This window comes from Microchirus variegatus (genome assembly GCF_963457635.1).
Source record: "Microchirus variegatus genome assembly, chromosome: 12".
Taxonomy (NCBI): Eukaryota; Metazoa; Chordata; class Actinopteri; order Pleuronectiformes; family Soleidae; genus Microchirus; species Microchirus variegatus.
This window is the reverse complement of record NC_139813.1, coordinates 25,327,057-25,353,838: the sequence shown is the minus strand read 5'-3', so window position 1 is coordinate 25,353,838 and position 26,782 is coordinate 25,327,057. Positions and strand designations below refer to the sequence as shown.

The following is a 26,782-nucleotide window of genomic DNA, read 5'->3' as shown; positions in this document are numbered from 1 at the left end:
CTGATATTAGCCACTCCAGCTAATAAAATCTACACCTTAACCCAAGTCAATAATCTCCGAAGAATGTGTTTGCCACTTAATCTCATCATTAAACACATATTTTCTGACTGGAAACTGGAAAAAAAATGGAAAAACTGGAAAAATGCTCCTCCCACACCAAACCCCATAGAGAAAATCGACTATTTTACATCACAGCACAAAAGGAGGCGTTAATCCACTGCTGATCCGCTGCTGCTTTCATGAGTATATTAAAAAAATATATTAAAAAAATTCTGTATACGTATTGCGATGCTCGGGTTCACGTCGGTGACACAAACTGACCACACGAGGCAGCAGCAGACCAACCGCTCCTGTGTCACCTGTGTGCTAAAAATGGTGATTTTCTCTATGGAATTCGGTACAGTGAGAAAAAGCGGATTTGATATTGATATTATCGTCCTTTTTTGGATCAAATAGATGGAAAAGAGTCAAAAAATGGCTAAATCTAGCATTTTATGTCAGAAACCTAAGTTCAGTGAGTCATGCAAATATTGTTTTCACATCCCAAAGAACCCCGACCATCGTCGCGGAGCGTTCCCACGCGCTCGCGTAGGTAGCGTGCTAATCTAATTAGCTTCTCCGTCGAGCAGCTGTGCGGGCGTGTGTGTGTGTGTAGTAGCAGATTCGGCGTCACACATCACATCACACCTGCGTGATTCACCACACACACACACACACACAGGACTGTTTTCATTCATATTTCACTGCTATTTCCGTCGGGGTTTTCTTTGTTTTTATGTGGGGGAATCATCTCTGCGTCAGGTTACAGCGAGCTCCTCCGTGACATTTATAGGTGACGGATGTAAATGCGTTCACGCGTCATCGGCCTGTGTTTTCCCCTCCTTTGATGCTCCTGAGTCACCGCCGAAGACCCCGTTTGATGCGTCTCCACGCGGAGACGACGTCTGCAGATACCGGTCACGCCTACGCATGACGTTGTATTAACTTCATACACGGATATCCTTCTTTTTGGCATGTTGTTTATATATAACCCTGTGTGCAGGTGGATCATACATTTCAAGGCTGTTTAAATGTAAACGAGGCTGTCGCACCTCTGCTCCTGTTGGCGTTGACGGAAGACGCCGGCTAATGTGATCATGAGCTCTGGATGGAAGAGGAAATAAATAACTTATGTTTCCTGTTTCTATTTCAGGCCTCAAACATCATCAAGAGTTTGGTTCTTCTTCTTCTGCTCATCTGTAAAACGAGCTGTTTCACTAACTAGGGCGCGAGCCGCGAATATCATGGGCCAAAACGGCGAATTTGTGCAAGGATCCTATTGTTAATCCTTCAGATTATTCTTATATCCTTGGTTTTGCGGTCATTTTTGAGGGCGTTAACGTGCATAAAAACTCTTGACATGGAGGTCAGGTCCGGGAAAATGCGATATTGCCATAGTTCCTGGGTCCATGCCCTGCTCAAGGGCTCTATAGCGCCCCACCCCTTAAGGTGAAAACTGAGGCAAAACTGAGTTCCTCCGAATTTCCCGAAACTTGGTAGGAAGATGTTACCGACCAAGACGGACAAAAAAGTCAACCGTAACCATGGCCTCAACTCAACAGGAAGTCCACCATGAATTTTGCAAATTTGCATTATTATATTTCCTGGTCAGTAAAAACATAAAACATCCAGCATGTGTTAGATTTTACTGCTCATGTCAGCAGGGACTGCCTCCATCGAAAGGATAACTTTCTTATTACTCACTTATTTTGTATTTCCCAACTGTGTTGCATATTTTCGAAGATATACCTGAAATAACGACTTCCTCCGGGATTAATAAAATTGTATCTTGTACGGTCGGTATTCATAATTCGACAAATTTCCATTTTTATTGCGACTTTTCCACTTCAACTCCACCACATTAGGAAGGAAATTATGTACCTTTACTTTGGAAGTCACAACGCAAATAATTCGAACTGTTTTTGAGGGTATTCTTTGGATTATTTCCCCTCATTAACGCATTCGCATGGTTTCTAAAAGTATAAATATTTCGAGTTACATTTAAAGGTGCAGCCTGGTCTGGGATTAAATGAAAGTTATTGTCTATTGTTAATGAAGGAAATACAGTTTTTTTTATGTCCGTGTGTGTTGTTGCCATAACAACAATGGAACAATGGAAGCTGAAAAGCTTTTGGAGCCACAGTAAAAGTATAAAAAAAATCGGAGTCTTTAGGCTAAATGAGTAATTAGCGTTATGTGGTGTTAGGTCAGAGGTCAGAGAGGACGTCTTTAAAGAGCTCAGTCTGTATTTCATGGTGCAAATTAGTTTGATTGTTTGACCTTTAACTGCTAAACACAATATCAGTACTTTCTTGAGTCCAAATGAACGTTTTTGAAACAAATTTGAAACAAATTCCAGCAGATTTGGGATTTGAGGCAACAAAACTCCAACTGTGAGATATTTTTGGGGATGAAAATGATCAAATTACAAGCTGTCGCCTCTTTCTCCCTCTCTCCGTCTCTCTGCGTTGTGGATTCACGACCGTCTGCCAAAACAAACTGGACCTGTCACAACACTCCAGTCTGCCGATCGTCAATTTGGGAAGAAATGAGTTGTGACTGTAAATGACGGAGCACTCACACACTCACTCTGTGGGCTGCATATGCTTGAGTTTGACCAGACCACTGAGTCTCTCTGTTGTCCTGTGTTTGCTGGAGTGTGACGACCTTCACACTACAAACTGTCACACCTTTACGTTTTTATCTATACATTATATCTCTACACTGAGAAATGACCAATGGATAGAGGTAAGCATATTTTTGGGTTGTCAGTCCATCTTTCCCGTATTCTGAACACAATATCTCAATAAAACCTTGAGGAAAATTCTTCATATTTAGTAGAAAGATTCACTTAGACTCAAAGAAGAAGTGTTCCAAATTTGGTAGATAAAGGTCAAATGTCAAGGTCACTGTGACCTCACATATCAAAATGTCTCAAGAACATCTAGGCACGGCCCCCAAATTTGGAGGGAATTTCTTCAAATTTGCTACAAATGTTCACATCGATTTAAGGGAGCAGTGTTCCAAATTTGGGAGTTAAAGGTCAAAGTTCAAGGTCACTGTGACCTCACAAATCAAACGTGTATCCCATTTGAACAATGTTTTGGGAACTTCTAGACACGTTCGCCAAATTTGGAGAGAATTATGTCAAATTTGGTACAAATGTTCACATCGACTCAAGGAAGCAGTGTTCCAAATTTAGTAGTTAAAGGTCAAAATTCAAGGTCACTGTGACCTCACAAATCACAATACCTTAAGAACACTTCGAGGAAAGCTCTCCCGAATTGGAGTAAATTTCTTCGAATTTGGTACAAATGTTCACATGGACTCAAGGAAGCACTATTCCAAATTTGGTAGTTAAATGTCAAAGTTCAAGGTCATTATGACCTCACAAATATCCCAAGAACACACACACACTGGGAAAGTCCTTTAAAATTGGAGGGCATTTCCTCAAATTTGGTAGAAATTTGATGGTTAAAGGTCAAAGTTCAAGGTCATTGTGTCCTCACAAATACACAAAAAGTGTCTGCAAAACAAATGAATTGGTCCAGATGATACAGCAGAGTGTGACCTCATTTCTTGAAGTCTGAAGTGTGCAGAGGAATTACAATCTGCAGAATCACCACTAGAGGTCACTAATTCTTACACAATGGGACCTTTAACAATCAAAGGGGTCTTTATTGTCATGATACAACCACCACTGCATTGCGTGATGTTCCTGTAGCTACTGTATGTGTAGTCGTCTCTGTGAGGTTGTTTTAAACCATCACGTTGTTCTTCTCTTAAATCACGTCTTTTAGAAGATAATTTAAGCATAATTTAAAAGGTAAGAAAATTGAGCTACAGAAGGAGAAGAAAACAAACGTTTCTCAGGGTTTTTACCGTCGTCGTCGTCGAGGCTTTAGCTCCGAGCTCAGTGATGCAGGATCAATTAAAACATGCAGCTGTTTATTTTGCCGAGCTGAACACTGATTACAGGAGACGCAGCAAATCTGGAAATTAATGTTGTGTTTGTTTTTTTCTTCATTGTGAGGAAAGAGAGAGAGAGAAAACCTCTCCATGTGATGCATCCTCCAGCTGAACATATGTTCCCGTCCAAGGATTGTTGTGATTTCACAACATACCGTATATCTGTATGTTTGCACATTTTTCTCCGTCTCATAATTAACATCACAATTATTTTAATGACATATGATTTTCAGCTCAAGAGCTCATTCAAACGTATTCATTTAAATTATACTAAGTTGTTTCCAGGTTTGTTTGTGTGGATGCAGATTATTTTCTGTACATGAGTTTGTACATTTTGTCTGTACACTGAGAAATGATCAATCACTCCATCTGTACCGTTTTCTGAACACAATATCTCAATAAAACCTTGAGGAAAATTCTTCATATTTGATAGAAAGATTCACGTAGACACAAGGTAGCACTGTTCCAAATTTGGTAGTTGAAGGTCAAAGTTCAAGGTCAATGTGACCTCACAAATCAAAAGGTATCCCTTTTAGAACACAATGTCTTAGGGACACCTAGGGACATTCGCCAAATTTGGAGGAAATTTCTTCAAATTTGGTAAAAATGTTAACATGGACTCAAGGAAGCAGTGTTCCAAATTTGGTAGTTAAAGGTCAACGTTCAAGGTCACTGTGACATCACAATACCTCAAAAACACTTTGAGGAAAATTCTACCGAATTGGAGTAAATTTCTTCAAATTTGGTACAAATGTTCACATGGGCTGAAGGAAGCAGTGTCACAAATTTGGTAGTTAAAGGTCAACCTTCAAAGTCATTGTGACCTCACAAATCCCAATATCTCAAAAACACTTTGAGGAAAATTCTACCGAATTGGAGTAAATTTCTTCAAATTTGGTACAAATGTTCACATGGGCTGAAGGAAGCAGTGTTACAAATTTGGTAGTTAAAGGTCAACATTCAAGGTCATTGTGACCTCACAAATCCCAATATCTCAAAAACACTTTGAGGAAAATTCTCCCGGATTGGAGTAAATTTCTTCAAATTTGGTACAAATGTTCACGTGGACTCAAGGATGTTCGGATCGGAATTTAGTAGTTAAAGGTCAAAGTTCAAGGTCACTGTGACCTCACAAATCACAATACCTCAAGAACACTTCGATTGGAGTAAATTTCTTCAAATTTGGTACAAATGTTCACATGGACTCAAGAAAGCACTGTTCCAAATTTGGTGGTTAAAAGTCAAAGTTCAAGGTCACTGTGACCTCACAAATCACTTTCTTTTTGTTGCCCTTTCAGCACAATATCTCAAGAACTCACACTCTGGGAAAGTCCTTCAAAAAATTGGAGGGCATTTCTTCAAATTTGGTAGAAATTTGGCACTTAAAAGTCAAAGTTCCAGGTCATTGTCACTTCATAAATACACAAAAATAATCTGTCCAACAAAGTATGCAGATGCTCCTTCAAACGTATTCATTTATACTAAATTAAGTTGTTTTCAGGTTTGTTTGTGCAGATGTTTGTGCGTTAATCAGGTGAAATCATCGTCGTGTGGATGTTTCTGGTGTGAACTCACGGCCAGCAGGCGGTTCTTGTCCTTGTCGGCGCTGAACAGACTGCTCTCCAGCGCCACCCGGTGCTTCTTGGTGACCTCGTCCAGAGTGCGAGCCTGGCTGTCCTTCATCTGTCCGGCCTCGTCCTCGTAGCGCGCTCGCATGTTGCTCATGTCCTTGTCGTGCGACGCCTTGTCGTCGTGCAGCGTCTGGAACAAAAATACGGAACGATGATCGCGTTAGTTTTTTAGAGGAACAAAAAACAACAACCTGTGCTGACATTTACACCAGACGCTGTATTTACTGATCGAGCGTCTGCAGGAATCAATAGTGCACTGTGTCCCTGTGTCTCTGCAGGTTTGTCTTTCACACTCAGACAAAAATGTCTGTAGAACAACAGCCCAGAGTGTGTAATCCATGTGGGATTATTGATTACAGGGTTATTGATTATGGAGCCATGAGGATTAAGGCACAAACCGTGAGACGGTGATTGACAGCTGTTGTCTTCGGAAAGATTAATATTTTATATTTGAAATTCTTAAAAAAAAAAAAGGTTATTTTTCTCTATTTCTTCTTCAAAAAGTGCAGGACAGGAAGTCGGAATTTATGACAGTAACGGTGAATAACGGAAATAAGAACGTAGACGTCAGATTCTTAGAAATAAAAGGGCTCAGTAGAACCATATAAGGTTCTTCGGCTTTTCCTCATAGGAGAACCCTTTTCGGCTCCAGGTGTTGGGTTCCACCAAGAACCCTTTTAAAACCCTTTATTCAGGAAAGGGGTTTTAAAGGGTTCTCTGGATCAAAATGGTTCTTACTGGAACCATTAGTGTTACCAAGAACCCTTTAAAAACCCTTTCTTCAGGAAAGGTAGAACCTCAGCCCTTGTAGAAGAACCCTTTTGGAACCCTTATTTCTAAGAGTGTAGATACAGAGTCAGTATAAGTGCAATTTCAAATTTCAAATCTGATGAAAACAATTTTTATTTCATTTTCACCCACGATATAAACTAAACATTTATTTTTGAAATCGGTAAAAGCTCAAAGTTCGTTTGACTCTTTTTTGAACACACTGTAAAAATAAATAAAAAGTTGAGAAAACTCAAAATTTCAAGGCAAATTACTGCAATCAATTGTTGAGTTTACAGGCCAACAAAAGATCTCAAGTTTTAAAAAAAGTTCCATTAACTAATATTATTTTGTAAGTTAAGTCTGTTAAGCTAACCCCGCCAACTCAAAATGCTGTATTCAAACAGTTTGGCTAAGTAATCTTGTTCAGATAATTTAAAAATTTTAATTTTGAGTTGGTAGAACTCTAACTTACAAGTTTGTCTAACAAAATAATATTAGTTAATGGAACTTTAAAAAAAAAACCTCAAGATCTTTTGTTTTTTTTGCTGTAAACTCACAAAAAGATTGCAGTAAGTTGCCTTGAAATTGTGAGTTTTCTCAACTTTTTTTTTTTTTACAGTGCATAAATCGAAGCAAAACTGGTCTATTTTGTTACTTTTACACAATCATCGTTTCTCCCTGTGTTTTTAAAACACAATACGTGACATAAAATCAATCACAACACAAAAGAAGACAAAAATGTGCCTTTTGATGCGACCGCGTGAGCACTAAAGGGTTACCCAGCACTCGCTTTGCATCTTAATACAACACTATAAAGGTGTTAATAAAGTCGGACTTGAAACAGAATATGATTTAAATTCTCATTTGTCAAAGTCACGGAGACAAACGGCCAAAAACACGGCCGTTAACAGCGCGAACAGATAAAATAACTTGTCTAAAAAAAAACGCGCTCGATTTCTATTCTATTTAGTGTTTAGCAGGCGAAATGAAAGAGAGTGGGTGTCTGGCAGATTGTAAGATGCTGGCAGCGGCGGCAGTAAAAAAAAAAAAAAAAAAAACTTTAATATGCCACCAGGGATGAATTCACACTGGAATGTACTGTCATAATTGCTCCAAAAGCAAAAGCAAAGGCCTCGTTTTTCTGGGCTTCGTCCAAGAAGAAGAAGAAGCGTCCATCACAGTGAGGATGATGCGGAATCACACCGACAAACAAACCTCAGGCTCATTTTCCTTCTTCTTCTTCTTCTTCTTTGTGTGGAGCGAGGACAGGAAGAAAAAAAAGAAAGGGCTAATGAAGTTAAAGACGGAGGAGCAAAAGTGCTAATGTAACGGCTTCTCCACAACTTTATATAATTAAGTCAAGAGCGCGGCCATTATCTGAAGTGATGTTTCTCTAACATAATCTGCTTATGTTGCTTATTTTCCAGCACAAATTGAGCCAAAAACACAGCAGCGGAAAAAAAAAAAAAAGCTGAGGAAAAACACAGCTCGACACCGAAAACTGTGAAAACACCGCCTGGAATGGCAGACCCCTTTGCCTATTGGAGGAATGCTAAAGTGGAGTTTCTCAGGTATAAACGTGGAGGGCTCACACTTTGCTCTGGGTCTTTTCTCCAGCTAGGATTCACTCCTGTGAAAGATTGACCTTTTCCACAACACTCACTCATGTTTTTGTGGTCCGTCTCAGTCTAAGAACAGGAGATGAAACACGTCGCGTTGACTTCCGCGCTCATTGCTACGTCGTAATTTCGCTAAATTCCTGTAAACGTTGTCTCGCGGAGCTCCGCTTTGTCTGCAAAAACACGCAAGAGAGTGCTCACGAGGGTATCCGAAAACCGGAAGTCTGCAAAAAGATCTATTCTTGGCTCCACAGTGCAGCGCAGAGTTCTACACACACTTCCAGCCTCAGAGGATTTATCTGTCCAGTGGATACATGTTATATATGACCGCAATGTGCCTGCTAGAGCCTGCAAATGATCACCTTTCCAAATGCTAACTGCTGTTAGCTCCCAGTAGCCTCTGTGGCTGATGTCATTTCCTGTCCCTTAAAGGTGCCATATGTAAGAATGCGGCCAAAAAACGGTTACAACATTCAAATTCAAAACACCGAGGTCTTTTAGGTTTCGTTTTCTGTTGAACTGGTTCAACCCGTGGTTGCTCGGCAGCTGAGACTCTACTGACTGCAATGATTGGTAGACGGCGGTAGGTGGCGCCACATGTCAAAACATGATTTCAAAAATTTGCAGTCTGCAAAATATGCAAATATTTTGTCTGTACTGTTGTTGTTGGTGAGTTCAGTTTGTTATATGAACATTATTCCTGAGTCTCTGTGACATATTAGGAGGATTTTATGGCCAGTTGCTTTAGATTTATTACATAACGCACCTTTAAGTTTCGTTTTACTTTTTTTTTTTTTTTTTTAAGGTGGATTTTTAAGGTGGACTTAAAGAGATACTACTAAACAGAGCGTTCTGAACAGGGCTGTTTTGGCAGGGTGATTGAACTGCTGCGGTGCTTCATCCTTTTGACCAAAACATGTCACAGAAGATGTTCATTAAGAACTAGTTTAACTTGGACAAAGAGGGTATAATATGTTCCAACTTTAATTAGACACTTTTGAAATGTGCCGTGACGTATAACATTGGAGGAAAGACATTGAGATTCACAGCATCAGAAGTCGTCTGCCAGCTCCCGCGGGATTACGCTGCACGAAATGTCAGCGACAGACGGGAAAACAGACGCGAAGGAGCTGCAACACTTGACATTCTCTCTGCGCTTCTGCCGACTCCACTCCGCCTTAAATCATCTGACCTTTTAAACGCCGCTCGCCGCCCGCTCGCTCGCTTTTCTCTGAAAACGCATTGATTGATTGGCAGGTTTTGACTCTTTGAACGGTTCAGATGATAATGGGGTCAAATTTTTTTTCAATTTAAACTTTGCTGCATAAATAAACAGGAATCTTCTTCAGTTCAGCAAGAAGTTTAAAACGGACTCATACGCGTTTCTTAATTGTCAATATTTAGGGGAAAATGTACCATTTGAAGGAAGAATTGCTCAAATCCTGACCTTCAGGTTTCTCCGATCATGAATATTTTGATAATCGACTATGAACGAGCTCATTAGATAACATCAAAATAAGGGTTTCGACTCCTTGACTGACATCAAATTCAAGGATATTTCAAGGACCGAATGTGCCGACGCAGCTTAAGACGGGAGGACGACTTCGAAGAGCGTCTTCGTAGCGTGATGGCGTCCACTTCTGTCGACTTCTAATCTTCTAATCTGGACAAGCGATTGTCCTCGGTGTCTTTGTTCAAAGTCAGTCTTTGTCATTTGTCTTTAGTGAGACAGAGACCTTGGAATTTGCGTAATTTTCTCGCTCTTTGCTTAGCTTTACTCGCTCATTGTTCTGGAATCTCACGTCACTGTCCACAACAACATCACTTCTTTCTCGCTCAAAATTGTCTATTTAGGGTGATTTTCAAAAAAAACTTTCAAGGGCGTTGAATTATTTTTTTCAAGTCTGAGACCAAGTGTGAAGAATTCCGGCAGAAATATGACGAAATTCCAGTCTTTTGACGATAAAAAAAACCCTGATACGCTCGCCTCACACACAGGTTTAAAGGTAGACTCGGAGTCTTTCTGCTCAATATATAACCATACGCTCACACCTACAGTGTATATTTTGTGTTTCTTTATAGAAAAAAAAAAAATCTCCCTGAAACACATCAATAATTCATATCAAATACATCAGAGCAGCTTTGAGCAGAGACTCACAGACTGTGGCTCTGTGAACATTCAAAGACTGCAGAAGTCAAATAAATAAGGCAAAAAAGAAATAAATAAATAAAAAAAGTAAAGAAACAAAATCAGGCACAAACAAAAGATAAAAAACGTGGGGGATTGAAAAAGCGGAAAAGACGACAGCAGAGATTGACGAACGCACGGAAAACTTAACTTTTTTACTAATCTTTAAACTTCTTTCTCTGTCACTGAAAAATGAGAAAACACCAGCAACTTCCTGTCGGAATTACCAAAATAAGAGCGCAGAGTTACACCATGACTTACTGATGAGTCTGACCACACAAGAGACACAAAACCAACTCTGTAACCTGTTTATAGACGATCCAGTCCAGGTTTTTGCTAACGCCCTAATCGCTATCGTAAATATAACATTTTTGAAATCAGGAGGACTCTGATGTGCTTGTTAATCCCTCTCACTACTGGATAATCTGTTCAAATTAGCCTCAAATCACTCACAGAAGACACTCACGATTGTCGGACAAAGGACCAGATCGGGACAAATCAGACCAATTATCCCAAAATTTGGGGGCGGGGCTTAAGTTGAGTAGGAAGAAAGTACGTACCAAACTTGGTACACGCGTTACTCTCATGATTCCAAACACATTTCCAATGTACATCCATTAGCTCCGCCCACCCAGAAGTCGGCCATTTTGGTAAAAACAAAAAATGGCTAGTCTATACATTTGAATGAGCTCGTCCTAGCATGTTTGAGCTAGCCACCTAAAACTTGGTCCATGTGTTCTAGACGAGTCAATGATTGAGAGTTATGAAAAGATTTTCTCTACGTTAAAAGGCGTGGCCTCAGCGCTCCAACAAAGTTGACGTTAAAATGGCAGGAAAACCACTTTTTGAAAGCTTTAACGTAAACAGCGCTACATGAAATTTCAGGTCAGGGAACAGTCCAAGTTATTATTAATAATCGCAAACTACAGTCTTGTGAGTCTTACTGGCTCACGATTATCGGAAAGGACCGGATCACTACTGAAATCTGACCAATTATCCGAAAATTTGGGGGCAGGGCTTAAGTTGACGAGGAAGAAAATACGTACCAAACTTGGTACACTCGTTACTCTCATGATTCCAAACACATTTCCAATGTACTTCCATTAGCTCCGCCCACCCAGAAGTCGGCCATTTTGGTAAAAATAAAAAATGGCTTGTCTATACATTTGAATGAACGAGTTAATGATCGATGAACAAAGTTGACCTTAAAATGGCAGGAAAACTACTTTTTGAAAGCTTTAACGTAAACAGCGCTACATGTAATTTCAGGTCAGGGAACAGTCCAAGTTATTAATAATCGCAAAAACAACAGAGTCTTATTGGCTCGCGATTGTCGGAAAGGACCAGATCGCTACTGAAATCTGACCAATTATCCCAAATTTGGGGCAGGGCTTAAGTTGAGGAGGAAGAAAATACGCGATGTCACGCGCAAACCCAAATCAAACATCAATGTCGGCGACGTCTGTACGTACCTTCTCCAGACACTGGATCTGCTGCTTCTGCCTTTCGTCCTGGGCCTGGATCTGGCTCTGCAGGGACTCCCTCTCCTCCTCATTCCTCACCACCTTGTCCTTCAGCCGGCTGCGCTCGTTGTCCAGGTCCCTGATGGCCGCCTCCTGAGTCATCTGGGTGGCCTGCAGGCTGCTTATCTGACCTGCGGCGGAGACAGAGACGACGGACGTGAGACGGATGCAAAACAAAGTCACGTCGAGCCAATCCGACATCTGGCTCGTTGGCGTCTGTCTTGCTTTTCAATGACAGCAGAATGTCTCTTTGTGCTCACGCTAATGACTTTTTCATTTAATAAACACAGAGAGAATACACTACACGCTATTAGCTTAAATCAATATTAGTGTTTAGGTCATTTACAAAGTCACCCAATGTGTCATACATCCGTAAACTGTACATAAAAAATGGATATACGTCATCTCTGGGTGTGGAAAGTGAAGCCAATGTGGAAGTGTCTGAAACCTGCATTCTTTTGAATGACCAAAAGGGGGTGGTGACACCACTGGTTTGCATGAAAGTGACCCTTTATTCTAAAGACAGCCATTTTGTAAAATTTGGTCCCACTTTGAAGCAAATAAATACTCCGAAATCAGAACTGAGATGTCGCGAAACAACCACGGACGCAAACGTATCCTGGGCTAGCCATTGTTAGCGTTAGCGATACCGGTCGATCACAACAGTACTATCGATTTACAATCAAAGACAAATAAAAAAATAAGTACTATTAACTGTAAAAGTTGGCATGTTCCTCTTACCTCGGAAATCCCGAGTTCCGACTACAAATGGAACGAACCATAAAGCAGGGTATGAAGTGGGCTTGTACCATCTATACCGTAGGTGTAAGAGCCAATAATCACCATGGTTTTTTTTTATTATGATGTTCAAAAAAACACTCATTCATCCATCCATCCATCATCTACTGCTTTATCATGTTAGATTTTAACATACAGTCTAGTAGCCCATTTGGCTATTTGAAGGAATTACCAAATTGTCCAGGAGAGGCCGCCATGAGGGCAAGTTTGACCTGCATCCATGCCGTCTTTGCTCACCGGAAGAAGACGCGAAGAAGTCACGACAAACAAACAAACAAACAAATCTACATCACCTCGCTCTTAGCTGTTAGCAGAGGAATTGAATTAGCGTAGCCCATGGAGCTCAACAGAGGCGTCACAGTCGCATCGCAGCAGAGACGGGGTTGAAAGTGAGACGGCTCACTGCATGAGGAACGACGTTGTTCAGCTCCACGGTGTGAAAAACGATCAACAATTAAATTTCGTTGGCAACTAATTTAGTCATCAATTTGATAAATGCGGTTAGCGATCCAGGGCTTGAATTTAGTGCCTTCAGAGAGTCTGGGGAAGCAGAGGCTTTCTGCAGCAACTAAAATCCTCACCCTTTCACACTTATGTGTCTTTATGAAGGTTTTAAAACACAGCAAAAACAAAAACAAACATGTAAATATAGCCTTACATCGACACATTCGGCAAAAACTGGGTCCCTTTAAGCACATGTTTAGCGGAACGCGTGACCTGTACTTGTGGTGGCAAATGTGGTTGTCATGGCGACATGTAACCAGCTGGATGATATTTGTCTCCCTCACATGCGAGCGTCCTCAAAACATCGTCACGGAAACACTCATAGGAGCTTTCACACGCACACACGCACACACACACACACACGAGCCAATGAGGCGGACACGATGCTGCGCTAAGTTGCTGCTAACGCTCGAGACGAGGCTTGTGTTTACTTGACACTGCAGCACGGAGTGAAGAGACATCGGGAGACGTTACATCAGCGTCTCACATGCAACAAAGTGTAACCAGTGTGAGTGAACGCACACACACACACACACAAAAACAAACACACACACTTTAAACTGGGCATAAAATCCACGGTTGTGTGTAACACGAATATGAGGATTTTGTTAGTATTTAATAGCCCCAGGGCTCTAAAGCGCCCCTCAGAAGTTGGGTCATGGTCAGACAAAATTGGTTGGATTCTAAATAAATTTACAATGTACATCTTCTACCTGAGCAAAAACAAAAAGTATCTTGGAATGACTTGAAATTTACCATCATAGTAGTCAGCATCACCCTGAACAAGGATCTGTCGAAAATATTTGCAAACCTCTTAAGGAATAATTTTAATGAATTTTTGAAATTCGGGAAATTTTCCGTTTGCTCTGATGCACTTTGACAGTGAGCTGAGTTTCTTCTCAAAAAAAAAAAGTATCTCGGAATGACTTGAAATTTACCATCATAATAGTCGGCATCGCCCTGAACAAGGATCCGTTGAAAATATTTGCAAACCTCTTAAGAAATAATTTTAATGAATTTTTTAATATCTGGAAATTTTCCATTTACCCTGATGCACTTTGACAGTGAGCTGACTTTATTCTTAAAAAAAAAAAGTATCTCAGAATGACTTGAAATTTACCATCATAATAGTCGACATCGCCCTGAACAAGGATCTGTCGAAAATATTTGCAAAACTCTTAAGGAATAATTTTAATGAATTTTTGAAATTCAGGAAATTTTCCATTTGCTCTGATGCACTTTGACAGTGAGCTGACTTTCTTCTTCAAAAAACAAAAAGTATCTCGGAATGACTCGAAATTTACCATCATAATAGTCGGCATCGCCCTGAACAAGGATCCGTTGAAAATATTTGCAAAGCTCTTAAGAAATAATTTTAATGAATTTTTGAATATCTGGAAATTTTCCATTTGCCCTGATGCACTTTGACAGTGAGCTGACTTTTTCTTAAAAAAAAAAAGTATCTCAGAATGACTTGAAATTTACCATCATAATAGTCGACATCGCCCTGAACAAGGATCTGTCGAAAATATTTGCAAAACTCTTAAGGAATAATTTTAATGAATTTTTGAAATTCAGGAAATTTTCCATTTGCTCTGATGCACTTTGACAGTGAGCTGACTTTCTTCTTCAAAAACAAAAAGTATCTCGGAATGACTCGAAATTTACCATCATAATAGTCGGCATCGCCCTGAACAAGGATCCGTTGAAAATATTTGCAAAGCTCTTAAGAAATAATTTTAATGAATTTTTGAATATCTGGAAATTTTCCATTTGCCCTGATGCACTTTGACAGTGAGCTGAGATTCTTCAAAAAAACAAAAAGTATCTCGGAATGACTCGAAATTTACCATCATAATAGTCAGCATCGCCCTAAACAAGGATCCGTTGAAAATATTTGCAAACCTCTTAAGAAATAATTTTAATGAATTTTTGAATATCTGGAAATTATCCATTTGCTCTGATGCACTTTGACAGTGAGCTGACTTTCTTCAAAAAAAAAAAAAGTATCTCGGAATGACTTGAAATTTACCATCATAATAGTCGGCATCGTCCTAAACAAGGATCTGTCGAAAATATTTGCAAACCTCTTAAGGAATAATTTTAATGAATTTTTGAAATTCGGGAAATGTTCCATTTGCCCTGATGCACTTTGACAGTGAGCTGACTTTATTCTTAAAAAAAAAAAGTATCTCGGAATGACTTGAAATTTACCATCATAATAGTCGACATCGCCCTGAACAAGGATCTGTCGAAAATATTTGCAAACCTCTTAAGGAATAATTTTAATTAATTTTTGAAATTCGGGAAATTTTCCATTTGCTCTGATGCACTTTGACAGTGAACTGACTTTTTCTTAAAAAAAAAAAAGTATCTCGGAATGACTTGAAATTTACCATCATAGTAGTCGGCATCGCCCTGAACAAGGATCTGTCGAAAATATTTGCAAACCTCTTAAGAAATAATTTTAATGAATTTTTGAATATCTGGAAATTTTCCATTTGCCCTGATGCACTTTGACAGTGAGCTGACTTTATTCTTAAAAAAAAAAAGTATCTCGGAATGACTTGAAATTTACCATCATAATAGTCGACATCGCCCTGAACAAGGATCTGTCGAAAATATTTGCAAACCTCTTAAGGAATAATTTTAATTAATTTTTGAAATTCGGGAAATTTTCCATTTGCTCTGATGCACTTTGACAGTGAGCTGACTTTCTTCTTCAAAAACAAAAAGTATCTCGGAATGACTCGAAATTTACCATCATAATAGTCGGCATCGCCCTGAACAAGGATCCGTTGAAAATATTTGCAAACCTCTTAAGAAATAATTTTAATGAATTTTTGAATATCTGGAAATTATCCATTTGCTCTGATGCACTTTGACAGTGAGCTGACTTTCTTCAAAAAAAAAAAAAGTATCTCGGAATGACTTGAAATTTACCATCATACTGAACATGGATCAGTAGAAAATATTTGCAAACCTGTTAAGAAATAATTTTAATGAATTTTTGAAATTCGTGAAATGATCCATTTGCCCTGATGCACTTTGACAGTGAGCTGACTTTCTTCAAAAAAAAAGAATCTCGGAATGACTTGAAATTTACCATCATAATAGTCGGCATTGCCCTGAACAAGGATCCGTTGAAAATATTTGCAAACCTCTTAAGGAATAATTTTAATGAATTTTTGAAATTCGTGAAATGATCCATTTGCCCTGATGCACTTTTACAGTGAGCTGACTTTCTTCTCAAAAACAAAAAGTATCTCAGAATTACTCGAAATTTACCATCATAATAGTCGGCATCGCCCTGAACATGGATCAGTTGAAAATATTTGCAAACCTCTTAAGAAATAATTTTAATGAATTTTTGAATATCTGGAAATTATCCATTTGCTCTGATGCACTTTGACAGTGAGCTGACTTTCTTCAAAAAAAAAAAAAGTATCTCGGAATGACTTGAAATTTACCATCATAATAGTCGGCATCGCCCTGAACAAGGATATGTTGAAAATATTTGCAAACCTCTTAAGAAATAATTTTAATGAATTTTTGAAATTTGGGAAATTATCCATTTACCCTGATGCACTTTGACAGTGAGCTGACTTTCTTCAAAAAAAAAAAAAGTATCTCGGAATGACTTGAAATTTACCATCATAATAGTCGGCATCGTCCTAAACAAGGACCTGTCGAAAATATTTGCAAACCTCTTAAGGAATAATTTTAATGAATTTTTGAAATTCGGGAAATGTTCCATTTGCCCTGATGCACTTTGACAGTGAGCTGACTTTCTTCAAAAAAAAAAAAAAGTATCTCAGAATGACTTGAAATTTACCATCATAATAGTCGGCATCGCCCTGAACAAGGATCTGTCGTAAATATTTGCAAAGCTCTTAAGGAATAATTTTAATGAATTTTTTTAATTCACGAAACGATCCATTTGCTCTGATCCACTTTGACAGAAAGCTGAGTTTCTTCTCAAAAACAAAAAGTATCTCAGAATGACTCGAAATTTACCATCATAATAGTCGGCATCGCCCTGAACATGGATCAGTTGAAAATATTTGCAAACCTCTTAAGAAATAATTTTAATGAATTTTTGAATATCTGGAAATTTTCCATTTGCCCTGATGCACTTTGACAGTGAGCTGTCTTTATTCTTCAAAAAAGAAAGTATCTCAGAATGACTTGAAATTTACCATCATAATAGTCGGCATCGCCCTGAACAAGGATCTGTCGAAAATATTTGCAAACCTCTTAAGGAATAATTTTAATTAATTTTTTTAATTCACGAAACGATCCATTTGCCCTGATGCACTTTTACAGAAAGCTGAGTTTCTTCTCAAAAACAAAAAGTATCTCGGAATGACTCGAAATTTACCATCATAATAGTCGGCATCGCCCTTAACATGGATCAGTTGAAAATATTTGCAAACTTCTTAAGAAATAATTTTAATGAATTTTTGAATATCTGGAAATTTTCCATTTGCCCTGATGCACTTTGACAGTGAGCTGACTTTCTTCTTAAAAAAAAAAGTATCTCAGAATGACTTGAAATTTACCATCATAATAGTCGGCATCGCCCTGAACAAGGATCTGTTGAAAATATTTGCAAACCTCTTAAGGAACAATTTAAATGAATTTTTGAAATTCACGAAATGATCCATTTGCTCTGATGTACTTTGACAGTGTTGACAGTTTTCATTTCAATTAGCATTAGCGTAGCTAGATGTTGTGACTGTCAGCCACGGCAGCCAACAAAACATTTGCGTTATGCCTAATGAGGTTTGCACAGTGTTTGTATTATTTTAGCCTTCACGTTCCTTATCATGCATTACAATAAGTGAAAAATCTTCTTCAGCTCCCCCTATAGGAATACATACATCCTACGGGCAATGCACTGGTTATTATTAATCACAACAGACAACAGAGTCTTACTGGCTTTGAGCAGTATTTCCGTGGCCTGCTGCTGAACTCGATCTCTGGCCGCCTCCAGTTCACACTCGGCTTCTTTCTGACGGATCTCCACGATCTCAGAGTTCTGGTTGACCTCGTCCAGCTGCTTGGTTAAGTCCTGTAGAGAAGAGTCACTGTGAGCTCTTTATACTTTCAGGTAAAATGGCTGTAGTTTCTCCCTTCTTTGTTTGCAATAATCAATATTTTGTTGTCGCGGAGACACACTGTGACAACGGGAGCAAGAGTTTTCTGCAGAGATTTATCCTCTGAATCTGCAACGAACCAACGTCTGACCCACAACTTTACTGCTGTCACAGCATTGTTTGTTTTTAGAAACAACACAGACCAAATATATATATATATATGAAATGGGAGCAGCTATAAAGAGGAAAAAAGCCCGGCAGCAAAGCACACACAGTTATCTGGTCACCATGATGAAGCTGTGAGCAGCCGAGGAGACCGATGTTTTCCCTCAGGAGACGCGAGAAAAAATAAAACCAGGAAATAACAAGAAATGAGCCCCGAGCAGTTTAAATACAAGACAACTCCAGTATTATTGTTATTAGTATAGGCAATAAATAAACTTATACACACGTACTCTGTCACTTTACATACATTTATTGCGTGATAACTGATTTTATGCCAGTATTTTTCGTGTTTTACAGAGAGTTATTTTGTTGTTTTCTGAGCCTCTTCTGACAGCGATATTTAGTGACTTTTTCGCAAAAAATCTAGCAACTTTCCGACCAAACTGTAGCTAATTTACGAGGAAAGGTTCTGACATTGTTTCGCGAGTGAAATTAGATTTTTTTACAAACCAAACTTTCTATATTTTTAGCATATTAGCATTAATTAGCGACTCATTTACTGCCATGTCTGTACGGAGATGTTTGCTAACTTTATTTAAAACTTAAATGCATAAATACAAAACTCAAAGGATACAACAATTCAGCAAATTTGATTGAGGACCCAAAAAAACCACACCTGCGACCCATCTGTGGGCCCCTGACCCAGTCTTTGAGAATCCCTAATCTACACAGTATACGTACTAAATGAGGTTAATTTGATAATTACTATATAAAAATAACAATATCTGACACCCTTTGATGGAAATGTGGTCGTTTTCAGTCCTCACTTCTTTAAGAAAAAGGCAGTTTTGATCCGTTCTTACTGAAAGTCTTCAGCTTACGTCGTTAATTCCTTGTAACAGGAGTTAAAATAACTTCATTAATCGACGCTCTGCTGATTTATCTCTGCTTCTATTGACGCCGACAGTTCAGTCGTTAACGCTGAGTCACTTCTGATTACATTTAAACTCACACACACTCTTGTCTCGTCAGTCTCTGTCATTTTTCACATTTAAACACATTTATATAAAAATAAGTCACTGAAAACCTGCGTCAGAAGACTTTGTTGTTTTGTTTTATCTCAGAAAGTCTAAAAGTTATTTCTTTTTACCTGAGAGAGAAGAATTTAGTTCAAAGACAGCGACAGCGGCGATTTAGCACGGCTTCAGTCAAACAGAATCTGCTCCGGAGATAATTTATTTTTCCCAGACTTTGGTTTATATATCAACAGACGCCGGTGAAGAGTCGGCCATTACTTACGTCTGTCTCTTGTTTCTCTGCGGTGATTATTTAACGCCCTGTGAAGCTGCTTCTGCTTCTCTATTGAAGGAGGAGAAGCAGCTACAGCTACAGACACTAGTATATGAATATAGTTGAATGTCTGTTTGGTTGATTTATTAATTCATTAATAATTAATAAATTAATTAATGGGTTGATCAATTAATTAATTGATGGGTTTATCTATTAATTAATGAATGGGTTGATTAATTAATTAATTAATTAATTAATTAATTAGTTAATTAATGTGTGTTTTATTTATTTGTTTTTTATTTTATTTTTATTTTCTTCTTATTATTATTATTTATTTATTTTACTGTTGTACTGTGTTGTATTTTTTGATTAAAATGTACTGTTTTTTTCTAAGTCTTGGAAATAAAATTAAAAAAATTATCAGGAAATAAACAAATATTTGAATGTCTGCTTAGTTGATTAATTAATTAATTAATTAATTAATTAATTAATTAATTAATTAATTAATTAATTAAATAATTGGTTGATTAATTAATTCATTCATTTGTTTGTTTATTTGTTTATTTATTTTTTAATTATTATTATTTATTTATTAATTTTTTTACTGTTGTGGTTCTGCTTTGTCATCTTTTCATTCCTATTTCTGTCTTCATGTTTTGTATTTTATTACATTTTTTATCAAAATGTGCTGCCTTTTTGTAAGTCTGGAAAATAAAATAAAAAAATTGATCAGGAAAAAAAAGAAATTTGAATGTGAAATTGTGCTGTGAAAACAGGAATTTACAGAGATTTTGCAACGTTTTCCCATATAAACAGCATTTATGTGTTAAAAATGACACGTCTACTCACACATACTGTAAAGTATTATAGTATAAAGTAGATTTAGATATTCAGATATTTTACATAGTGAATCTGTTTGAGAAACACTTATAAACTACCTTACCTACATATACTGTTTTTTGAATTTCTCCTCATTTAATTCATACTTTATTCTTATTCTTTATTCACCTTTTAACTAATTCTGTTAAAACCATAATTTAAATCACTGTGTGAAACAGTAATTACACCAACTGAGATTTTTTTTTTTTAATTGCTGCAACATTTTTAACTTTAATTACTCAACGACGTCTAAAAATATCACATATTAAATGAAAACGACTCAAAGCGGTGATTGTAATTATTATCATTATGAAACAGGCAGGTGGAATAAAAACCAGTGTGTTTTTTTTTTTTACGTCTGTTGTGAGCTCGTCGAGGTTAAAATTAAAATCCATCATCTCGCAACAATAATTCTCAGCTGGATTTTGAAGGTTTATGAGATTATGTTCACTGGGGCTGAGGCTGTTATTAAAATATATAAATATATAAATATATAATGACATAAGAGCAGCAGCTTCTCTCTGATTTGGTCTTTTTCTCTTACATCACATGAAAGGCTCGTGGTGCGGAGCTGTCGAGTGGCGTTGGTTTCATGTCCGCTTTCTTTTATCTGGGTTACAATTAATTGCTCTTATAAAAAAATCCAGGCAACATCAGAGCCACCGCTGACCTTCATCATCATCATCATCATCATATTCAAACCTGAAGCAGCCAAAAACACCAGCTACAGATGACCAAACGTCCAAAATCTGACTGAAAACAGTTAATTTATGGGCTAAAATATTTAAATTTAGAGTAATTTAAAGTAATTTACTGGTGAGTAGTTGTATTATTACTGTAAGTAAACTGCTAATACGACTGTATTTTACTGGATATATGTATTAAACTTTACCATAAAGTCATAGTCATACTGTATAATACTGAGATTTAGATAGGTTTTACTGTACAAACACAGTATTTATCCGTAAAAATTGCACTTAAACGCAGTATTTTCTTGTATGAATAATATATTTTACTGTAACTTCACAGTAATTATGTATATTACTGAGAATTAGCAACATTTTCCTGCATTAACTCTATTTATCTGTAAAAATTACCTTAAAACTTATACTAACCCATATAGTAATTTCAAAATAAAAGACAAAAACCAGTATTTTCCTGTATAAAAACTGTATTTCACTGTAACTTCACAGCAAGTATGTCCAATTATGTATATAACTAATTTTCTGTAAAAATGACACTTATTCTTACATATAATATAGTAATTTCACAATAATACACAAAAACCCAGGGTCATATTGCGTATTATCTACTTTTACTTATAAAGCACAGTTATTCTAAATTAAAGTACTGTGTCTTTGCAGTGTTTTCCTGTATAAATACTGTATTTTACTGCAACTTCCCAGTAATTATGTCATACTGTATATAACTGAGATATAGCAATTATACTATACTATATAAGCAAATTACTGTGTGTACAATTTAGAGGAAACTGTGGTAATGTCACAGTTGCGCTAAATACTACTGTGAATTTGCAGCATTTTTCTGTATAAATACAACATTTACTGTAACTACTATTTACCCAAATAAAAGGCAAAACCCAGGGTCATATTATTGTAAATCATCACAGTTAAAACCTAAGAAATTATGAAATGCCGTACTTTATTTTGAAATATACAGTTAAAGCCTATGAAATACTGGAAATACAGTAAAATGTAGATTTATTTTCTTTATTTCATGGGATGAACCAATCGCCATTTTTTAATTTTTTTTAAGCCATAATAGAAATTCTGTGTATAGTTAATTTTTAATTTTGGTTATATCCCAATGTCCTTTATATATCTGTGTTATTATCGACCACAAAGGACAGGTTTCGTTGTTAAAAACCCAGTTTCCGTTACAGCCCCGATCACGTGACTCGGGTGCGTTCGACGCGCTCACCTTGACGGCGCTGTCGGCCGTGGCGAGCGACGACTGCAGCTTGTGCGACTTGTCCCGGTTTTCCCGGGCCTCCTCCGACACCCGGGCCAGCTCCGTCCTCAGTTTGCCCAGAGTCTTCTGCAGCGCCGCCTCCTGGGTCTGGAACTCCCGCCGCAGCTCGGCCTCGGTGCGTTTCCACGCCAACAGGTTGTCGGCGGTCAGCTGCTGAGTTCTCTTCATGGCCTCCAGCTCGCGCTCATAAAAGGCCTGAGCCTGACGGGGGGGGGGGGGAGGGGGTCAAAAAAACACAAAGAAACGAGCCGTTATCCATCACAGCATCAAAACAGCGCGATGCATAAAGGGATACGTCTCTGTTTCAGCGTCAGGGAGAATATGAGACTGCATTTACAGAGCTTTTTATTGACGCTGCGATGGAGTTTTCGGCTGAAATGAAAAGCCTCTAAACGCTGCACTTTACTCTGCGCCGTTCTGCTTTTGATTTCACTTTCAGCAAAGTCATGATGGAAGTGCCAGGGAAAAGTGTCATTTTAACAGTAACTTATCCAAGGATGACGAGTCGAGCCGTCGTTTCACTCTTGACAACAACACTGTGGCGTTTGATGTGATGAGACAGATGAAATCTTCCTTTTCATTTCATATAAGATAAGATCTTTTGTCCCAGGATGTTCAAAGGTGACGCTAAACACGTTTATTTTAAGTCTTTCCTGTGAGGAGAGCTGCTGCTAATCGCTAGAGAGCTAATAACATAATGTTAGATTACGCACTTAGTTAAGTTTTACATGTTTTTTTGTAAAGTACAATACACATTTGTATGTAATCTTTGGTTTTAGTAGCGTAACCGAGTGGCTACACTGCGCAGCTACAAACTTAGCATCGCAACCAACATCCTTCCTTCCAAAATAAAAGCCATTTGTTAGTGTTAGTAATTCCACAACTGTCATAATTCATTAGCGGTGAAGGTAATGGCTACTACTCTAGTTGCTAGCTATGTTTTTAGCTGATGCTGCTACTGTCTGTAGAGGTTAGCTAAATAGCTGCTAGATGCTGCTACTGTCTGGAGATTTTAGCTGACACTATAGCTGCTGCTATCTGTAGTTGTTAACTACTACTATAGCTGCTAGCTACTGCAACTGTCTGTAACCGATAACTTCTACTATAGCTGCCACTGTCTGTAGCTATTAGTTGCTACTATAGCTGCTACTATCTGTAGCCGTTACTATCTGTAGCTGTTAACTACTACTATAGCTACTAGCTGCTGTTACTGCCTGTAGCTGTTAGCTGCTACTGTCTGTAGCTGTTAACTACTACTATAGCAGCTAGCTACTGCAACTGTCTTGAACAGATAACTACTACTATAGCTGCTACTGTCTGTAGCTGTTAGCTGCTACTATCTGTAGCTGTTAACTACTACTATAGCTACTAGATGCTGTTACTGCCTGTAGCTGTTAGCTGCTACTGTCTGTAGCTGTTGACTACTACTATAGCAGCTAGCTACTGCAACTGTCTGTAACCTATAGCTACTACTATAGCTACTACTGTCTGTAGCTGTTAGCTTCTACTATAGCTGCTACTATATGTAGCTTTTAACTACTACTATAGCTACTAGCTGCTGTTACTGCCTGTAGCTGTTAGCTGCTACTGTCTGTAGCTGTTGACTACTACTATAGCAGCTAGCTACTGCAACTGTCTGTAACCTATAGCTACTACTATAGCTACTACTGTCTGTAGATGTTAGCTGCTACTATAGCTGCTACTATCTGTAGCTGTTAACTACTACTATAGCTACTAGCTGCTGTTATTGTCTGTAGCTGTTAGCTGCTACTGTCTGTAGCTGTTAACTACTACTATAGAAGCTAGCTGCCGCAACTGTCTGTAACCTATAGCTACTACTATAGCTGCTACTGAGTGTATCTGTTAACTGCTACTGTAGCTGCTGCTGCGGCTACTGTCTGTAGCAGCTAGCTTCTTCGTCTGCTTCTAAAAACTATTTTTGGCAGGCTGTACACTGGGAAGTGTGATACTAACCTCCAAAACTTAAATTTCTTCATCAAAATCTGCTGCTAGCTGCTACTGTAGCTGTTTTGCGGCTACTGCAGATGCTAGCTGCTACTGTCACCAGATGGCTTAACATTAATATTTGACGTAGCCAGACATAACGCTCAGTGTTTGTTTGATTTCACCAGATGAATTCTGCTGTATCTTTACCTCATAACGGAGGACGCTAAACCCATTTAGCGTCATGTCGTCATGACAACGGCAGTTACAGTAGCTGCTAACGTTTAAGAAGAAAAGAAAATGCTAATATGGGATTGACGCACGTAAGCCTCTGCAGCGGATGTTGTACCTTGCTGAGTTTGGCCTCATATTCCTCCACAAGCCTCTTCTTGTCTTGCTTGAGCTCCTCCACTCGCTCCGCCAGAGAATCCACCTGTAACACATCAGGAGGTCAACGATGACTCCGGCAGCAAAACGTCTCACCTGCTGCGCGGCAAAGACGACGTCACGCAGCGAACGCCTCGCTTTCTTTCGCCGTAACGTGATTTAATTTGTGCCGTTCCTCAGCTTTTTTCTGGGAGGGCGCCCCCGCTTCTGCAGCAGCAGTTACCTCGGCCTTGTGCAGCTGCCCCAGTTTCTCCTGGTCTTTGCTGTAGTTGGCGTTCTGGCTCTGGTGGCTGCGCAGGAGCTCCTGGACCTCCTGCCTGTGCTGGGCCTTCAGCTCCTCCAGCGCCGCCTTCTTCTCCTGCTCGAACTGGGCCTGGGCCTGGCCGAACGTACGCAGCTTCTCCTCGAAGGAGCGCCGCATCTCCTCCACCTCCCTGGACATGGACACCACGCGCTGCGTGTGCTGCTTGGGGAAGACAGGTAAAAAAAAAAAAAAAAAGGTCTGAGCAAACAGGGGGCGCCATCGATCGGTTTTATCGACGCGCCGGCTTCTCGAGCCGTGGGTAAACTTTTTAAAAGCTCAGAGCCAAGCGGTGATGTTCTCTGCTCAGAGGGAATTTGACCTTCTGGCTCGTCCAAACCAATCTGCGCTAATTTAGCGCTGGAACACACACAAACACACACACACACACATTCTTGTACTTGCTTGAGGACCAGCATTTCCACTTTATAAATCAACACAATTACAAATATCTACTTCATGAATGACATCTACAAAGAACTACTGTTTGCAGTACCATAAATGTCTGCAGGTGGAGCCCCAGAGCAAAAAGGGCTGGAAAACTTTATCGATTTTATTTTATTCTTTAAATTTTTGGTCCAACATTTTACAAAAACGTCATACTATACTATGTCGACCAAAATTTAAAAAAAAGAATTTGACAAAAAAATGTTGATTCAAAATTTGACAAAAACGTCATACTATACTATGTCTTCCAAAATTTTAAAAAAAAAATTGACCCAAAATTTGAAAAAGAAAATTGGACCCAAAATTTGAAAAAAAAAATTTGGTCCAAAATTTGAAAAAATAAAACATTTGGTCCAAAATTTGAAAAAAAAAAATTGGTCCAAAATTTGAAAACAAAAATTTGGTCCAAAATTTGAAAAAAAAAATTTGGTCCAAAATTTGAAAAAAAAATTGGTCCAAAATTTAAATTTTTGACAAATTGCGTATAACATGTTATAGCAACCTAAGGAAGTGATTTCAATGAAAACAAAGTGAGGACCAGCCAAAATGTATATAATATTTAGGATGATTTATTGGCAGATATTCAATAAACTACACACAAACATGTTGATATAAGTGTGTAATTGGTTTAAAATAATAATTTTGAAAAAGTCGTACAATTGTATGTACTTTAGGGCTTCACAAATGCCGCCCTCTTGTGCTGCCGTGAACATTTCGCACTAAAGCTACTGCAACTGTCTGTAAACGATAGCTACTACTATAGCTGCTACTGTCTGTAGCTGTTAACCTCTTCTAAGTTCTTTTTAGACCAATAGTGACATGTAAATAGAATTAAATGGGTTTTTAATAATTTGGTACCTAAGAAACCTCAAATGGCACAGATGGTGCCAAACTGTGCCAAAAGAGAGAACGCCTAGACATCTCTTTACTAAAACCTCTGTAATTTCACTCTGCTTCACTTCAGCAGCATCAGACTTTGCACAGCTCATGTTCACATGTTGTTACACGACCTCCATGTGTTTTTAAGCTCCCAAAACATATTTTAAAGGTGATATTTGCTTTAAAATACAATATTATTTTAGGCGAGAGAAAAAAATCCTTCATGTTCCATGTACATTTACTCTGCTACTGTATGTATCTGTTAACTACTACTGTAGCTGCTAGCTTCTTCTTCTTCTTCTAATAACTATTTTTGTCAGACTGTACACTGGGAAGTGTGACACTAACCTCCACAAT

At 38.4% G+C, this 26,782-nt stretch overlaps 1 protein-coding gene across 1 annotated transcript in view; it reads right to left on the bottom strand.

Moving 5' to 3' along the window:
• fam184ab (family with sequence similarity 184 member Ab) overlaps positions 1-26,782 on the bottom strand; it is a gene marked incomplete at both ends in the record, with an annotated part of 147,069 nt that overhangs the window by 46,009 nt on the left and 74,278 nt on the right. Inside the window, 6 exons of the mRNA XM_083899106.1 lie at positions 5,584-5,769; positions 11,690-11,871; positions 17,981-18,116; positions 22,417-22,668; positions 24,761-24,844; positions 25,022-25,261. Of these exons, the coding sequence (XP_083755232.1) occupies positions 5,584-5,769; positions 11,690-11,871; positions 17,981-18,116; positions 22,417-22,668; positions 24,761-24,844; positions 25,022-25,261 (1,080 nt within the window). The remainder of the gene's footprint in view (positions 1-5,583; positions 5,770-11,689; positions 11,872-17,980; positions 18,117-22,416; positions 22,669-24,760; positions 24,845-25,021; positions 25,262-26,782) is intronic.